The sequence below is a fragment of the Nicotiana sylvestris genome, chromosome 12 (genome assembly GCF_000393655.2).
Source record: "Nicotiana sylvestris chromosome 12, ASM39365v2, whole genome shotgun sequence".
NCBI lineage: Eukaryota > Viridiplantae > Streptophyta > Magnoliopsida > Solanales > Solanaceae > Nicotiana > Nicotiana sylvestris.
In genome coordinates, this window is record NC_091068.1 from 131209581 (window position 1) to 131215777 (window position 6197).

Below are 6197 nucleotides of genomic sequence, written 5' to 3' on the forward strand. Positions count from 1 at the left end.
CTCTCGAGCAGATCCCGTGAAGTTTGTGATGACTCGACCTGTTCTTTCTGGACGCCGAGCAAGATGGTCCATATTGTTTAACCAATATGAGATCACATACACACCTCAAAAGCTGTGAAAGGACAAGCACTAGCCAATTTTCTGGCTGATCACCCTCTTCCGATAGAATCGGAGCTTTTGGATGAGTTTCCAGATGAAGACGTTTTGTTCATCAAAGAATTGCCACCATGGACAATGTTCTTTGATGGATCTGCATGTTGTAATGATGCGGGGGCAAGTGTTGTATTGATCTCTCCAGAAAGACAAGTATTGCCATTCTCCTTTGTTTTAGGTGAAACATGCTCCAACAATGCCGCAGAGTACCAAGCTTTGATCATCGATCTCGAAATGGCATTAGAAATAAAGATTCTACAGTTGGATATCTACGACAACTCTAAGCTGATCATCAACCAACTTTTGGGGAGTTACGAGGAAAAGAAGGAAGATCTATCGCCATACCATCAATATGCTTCTGGTTTACTTAAAAAATTAGACCAAGTGTTCTTAAACCACGTCCCAAGAGAAGAAAATCGCAAGGTTGATGCTTTGGATAACTTGGCTACGACGATGGCACTTGGAGAGAATGAGTCGACAAAGGTATACGTGTGTCATCAATGGGTTATTTCTAGACTTCTAGATCTTCAAATCAACAAAATCCATCACACGTCTATTCGAGTGATTGAAGAAGAAGATTGGAGGCAACCACTGATAGAGTACCTTGAACATGGAAAGTTACCTGAAGATCCATCACAAAGAACATACATCAAACAAAGAGCACCACGATTCATCTTCTATAAGGGGATATTGTTTTGCCGCTCTTTTGAAGGACTATTCTTGCGATGTCTTGACAAAGAAGAAGCCCACCAAGCGATGGAGGAAGCACATTCTGGCTCATGTGGAGCACACCAATCTGGTTCCAAGCTCCATTTTCACATCAAGAGGATGGGCTACTACTGGGCGACAATGGTGAAGGATTGCATGCATCATTCCAAAAGATGTCAAGCGTGTCAATTTCATGCCATCTACATCCACCAATATCCAGAGCCTCTTCACCCAACTGTAGCTTCATGGCCTTTTGATGCATGGTGACTTGATATTGTTGGACCACTTCTAAAGTCATCAAAGGGACAGATGTACATATTGGCCGCTACGGACTACTTCTCTAAATGGGGGGAAGCTGTTCCACTCAATGAGGTGAAAAAGGAAACCGTTGTCGATTTTATCAAGTCATATATAATTTTTAGGTACGTCATACCAAGATACATAATTATTGATAATGGAATGGCATTTGACAACAAGCTCGTGAAGAGTATATGCGAGAAGTTCAGTTTCAAATAACATAAGTCTTCAATGTACAATGCACCTGCTAACGGCCTTGCTGATGCTTTTAATAAGATGCTTGGTAACCTTGTGAAGAAAGTTGTTTCAAAGAACAAGAGAGACTGGCATGAGAGAATTGGTGAAGCTTTGTGGGAATACCAGACAACCTTCAGAACTGCTACACAAGCAACTTCTTACTCTTTGGTATATGGCGTAGAAGCAGTCCTGCCATTGGAGCAACAGATTCCATCATTACGGATAGAAATCCAAGAAGGGCTCACGTCCGAAGAGAATGCTCAACTTCACCTAGAAGAGTTAGAGGCATTGGATGAGAAAAGATTGGAAGCGCAACAAAAATTAGAGTGTTATCAAGCTCGACTAGCTAGAGCCTTCAACAAGAAAGTGCGGCCACGATCATTCCAAGTGGGAGACTTAGTCCTAGCTGTTCGACGACCCATAATCCTTAACAAATGCATATGCGACAAGTTTACCTCAAAATGGGATAGGCCATATGTTGTGAAGGAAGCCTATTCAAGTGGCGCATACAAAATTGTCGATAAGGTTGGTCTCAGAGTTGGTCCGATCAACGGAAAATTTCTGAAGCAGTACTTCCCATGAGAGTCACCTATGCTCCTCGACGCATGAGCCTAAACTGCAAGTCATGACGCTTCTTGACGTACGAGCCTAAACTACAAGTCATGACGCTCCTCGACGTACGAGTCTAAACTGCAAGTCATGATGCTCCTCGATGCATGAGCCTAAACTGCAAGTCATGACGCTCCTCGATGTACGAGCCTAAACTGCAAGTCATGACGTTTCTCGACGTACAAGCCTAAACTGCAAGTCATGACACTCCTTGATGCATGAGCTTAAACTGCACGTTGCTATACTTCTGGCTCGCATGAGTCTAAACTATGTACGGCCAAAAAAAAGAGTCTGCTAGGTTGAAAACCTCGAAAGAGGCGGCCTAGGCAAAAGTCAAGACCAAAAAAAAAACTCATCCCTCTAAACTACGTTATGACTTGATCCTCTTCACCGAGGTACGTAGGTAGCTTAGAGTTTCATTCTAAGTTCAGTCACATGAGTTTTAAAAAAAATAAAAGTTTGGCATCATCGGATCATTACATTAATTCTTCCAAGTGTAGCGGCACATATCTATGAGGAAAACGAGACAATTTGCGTTGAAGTGTAAAAGATGTTTTATTGCTTCAATAGTACAAAATTTGATACATCTAAAAATGTATAGACAACAGGAATTAGTCATTTTTCTATACAAAAGCCTAAATCATGAAGATGATCGTAAACTAGGCTTTGTTGCTGACACATCTAAATGCTTTTCCAAGTCTATATGACATCTCCACATTTGATGTCATCCTCAATTATAGGCTGAAGGTCCCAATCACCATGGGAGCCTCCATTGATGAGCTTCAAGACTATCAATAAATCAAGTGCAATAGTCGGTGAAGGGGTGGCTCCACATCTTTTATGACACCTCGGTCTGATATCCCGACTCTTTGAGCTTCTTTGCGAGTCTACAAAAGAAATAAATGAAGAGATAAGATTTGGGATACATAGAGCCAAAGCTACTACATGCAATATTGTAGAGTCAATTTCAAGAAAAAAAATATATATTTGTACGACAACTCAGAGAGCATAGAGCTGGAAAGAAAGCTCGACAGACGACGAGTTCGACTTTGGAAAACTACTGCAGTCCATCTTGAATACATTCTGCTCCTAACATTTTATATGTTGTATATTTGGATGTCTAGTTTGTAACAACAGAAACTTCTTGTAATTTGGAGGCCTATAGCTCAAGATATGATTTTTTTCGCTGGAACTACACGAATCTGAAAGTTACTGAAGCTAGGTGAACTTTGAGAATTTTCTTTTTGTAGCTCGGAAGGGGTTCTGCCACAAAACTCATATGTATTGCAGCTCTATGAGTGTACTTTCTAACGGCACAAACGGATCACAACTTGGAGTCTCCTAGCTCGAGATATGAATCTTTCAACAAGAGTGCGCAAAGTAGAAATAAATGCATGACAGACACCTAAACGAATTCGAGAAATTATTGCGGCCAGTCTAAAAGGAATTATGCAGTGATATAGGTTTCTTTCTCTCTGTGTTTTCTTTTTAATGACACAAACGGCTCGCGATTCTGACACCCAAAGCTTGAGATATGAAGTTTTCTACAAAAGTGCGCAAGTCTGAAAAGCAAGTGCGGTAGATGTTAGGAGCAATTTCAAACTGCTGTTGCGGGCAATCCTAAAGAAGTTCGTCCATGATATCTTCAAGTGTTGCAAAAATTGTAGTTTTCTTTCCAGAGACATAGATGGATCATATTTCCGACACACATAGATCGAGATACAAATTTTTCCATAAATGCGCACAAAGCTGAATAGCAAGTTTGGCAGACAGATGAGTCAATTTCAAATTATTGCTACGGATAATATGCTAGGACTCCTTCCATGATATTTTGGGTATTTCCTTATCTCTGGGTATTATTTCCAATGGCACAGACGGCTAGAAATTTGAACATTCCTAACTTGATATATGTGCGTCCCAATGATAACATGCAGTGCTGTGAAGACGAAATGACAGACTTGTGCATCGCCTTTGAAAGTTCATTCCGACCTGTCCTGATGAAATTTGGCCCTAAGTTTTGGATATGATGCTGTGGTGAAAGTTGTGATTCTGTAGAATCAAGCGCATTTTAGTTTGGACACTCCTAGGTCGAGATACAATTTTTTTTAATGAGAGCATGAGATGCTATGAAGTCAAAGCAGCAGAGATGCGCTAGGTGCTTGCTTGCCGAAGTTGGAAAGGCCTATTCTAGTTGTCTTCCTCGCCGACCTGCAACTATGCCATGTGGTACATGTTTTTGTGCTCGCCAATGATAAAATATGGTCTCTTTGAGCCTCCAAAAGTAGGGGTTTAATCTCCGAGGCCGAAAGGACACTTCATGTGTCTCTCGCACTAGGCCGCAACAAAGAGACGAGTGTTCCGCTGCAAATCATTGTGACATCTCGTGCATGTTCTTACTGATATCAGACGTCTTGCGATTTATTAAAAACCTGCAAAAAAATAAATTATGGAGCCCTTGGTGCTAATAGCACGAAGTTTCTGCTGGTATGGTACTAGTAGCATGACGCTTTAATTCGGCATGATGTAAGTTGGTCCCAACGTCATAAAGATTTTGATGCTATATGATGGTGTCGACGGTGTAAAGCTTCAATTCAACTGTAAGTATCAATATGGATGACGAGACGCTTCAATTCGTCGTACGGCTTGCTGCTATCTTCATGTAGATTACAGTAGCTTCTGTTTGCAGTTCCCGCTTTTTGGATTTGTTGACTATGATAGAGGGAGGCATTCAGCTCTGTTGGTGCACAAGTAAGACTTCTCCAGACCTCACGTTCCATAAAAAAATAGAGAGTTAGCATGATCAGTAAATGAAAGGTTAACTAAAACAAATTGGCATGGAAAGAGAAGTTGAAAATAAGGAGCCTCATTAATCTCTATCTCGACCATGAACTAAGTCGTTGAGTATCCGACACCGGCAGTTCCAACCAGTCACGCACAAGAAACATGGACGACAACACGATGAGCAGCTAGAAACAAGCAGCGATAGAGAATACCAGCAGCATCGGACACACCGTTCGAAGTAGGCGATCTTCGGTATTTGAGAACAAGTGCTAGCAGCCAAAGAAGAAATCAAGAAGGAGGACTTGGAAGAAACTGTGAAACTAGAGGCTAAGTTCTGATAGAAAAATTGGGTTCGATGCACCTCTTTTTATAGGCCACACTGGCGAAGGAACTTGTGTTTCACTAGGAGAGGAACTCGATATTGGTTTGTGGTCAAAACCAATTGGGTTGGTAGCCCTTTTATAGGAATCGGTGGGAAAGGAATTTGTATTTCAGTAGGGCAGGAGTATCAATGCAGCGTATTTTCTTCCTAAAATAACCTACCTAAAGTCGAAGAAGAAAGTTTGTTGTTTGGATAGGACACAAATTTGCATTGAGAAAGAATTCTAGCTGAATAGAGCTTAAGCCAATGATAGAAAAGAAGGGACTTTCTAGAACGAGGTGCTTGAACCTTTGGTTTATGGATATACATATGCTATAAAGTCTTCTTAGTACTTTTATTGATGGCGTGGTCTCCTACGTGCAAGCAAATTAGGATAGTTGGGTTAAAAGAATTTAACTAGTAATGATGGTAATCTACTTCTATCCAATTCCCACGAGGCTCAGCAAGAGAGTGCTAGCTAAAATTGAATCCAATATGTTAATCTTGGTTCAAGCATATTTAGTTAATGTTCGAGAATAGATTTTTAAAAGAATGGACCTCCTGAAAAATGTCCAAACACAAGGACTGGACGTTACTGCTAATTTGCAACTGCTGCGATGTTAATCCATTTAGCATTACAAAAATAAAGATCCAATCACCTCAAACTACACTTTGGAGAGAGTGCACACGAGCAAGTCTCAAGAAAATACTAGACGTGAATTCAAAGGATTGTGATAATCACCGGTACTTCAAACCTCGTCGTTAAGACTCGACAAGTCTATATTGCGACAAGGCTTGAAGTAGGGGCATCTGTAGACATATAAAATTTATTGGGTTTAATCCATACAAAATTTGGATTAAATTCAATTAAGTTAAATAATTAATTTGGGCTTTACAAGTTAAATTAGTCTATTTTATTATTTTCAGGCCCAAAATCCATTTCATCTTAAGGCCCAGACTTATGCCATGTGACATGACATATCCAGTCAAACTCCAGGCCAATAAGGTGACGCCAAGTGTTAAATGATGTGGCAATCCAAGTAAAAAAGCA

At 40.5% G+C, this 6197-nt stretch overlaps 1 protein-coding gene across 1 annotated transcript; it reads left to right on the forward strand.

The window, feature by feature from the left end:
- The first annotated feature begins 234 nt into the window (after positions 1 to 234).
- LOC138883744 (uncharacterized) lies at positions 235 to 1128 on the forward strand. Its single transcript, XM_070164452.1, has one exon. The coding sequence runs from the start codon at positions 235 to 237 to the stop codon at positions 1126 to 1128; it is 894 nt and encodes a 297-aa protein (XP_070020553.1).
- Positions 1129 to 6197: the final 5069 nt, after the last annotated feature.

Coding starts and splice junctions, on each gene's coding strand:
- LOC138883744 (XM_070164452.1), top strand. CDS start 235: ATGTTCTTTGATGGATCTGCATGTTGTAATGATGCGGGGGCAAGTGTT.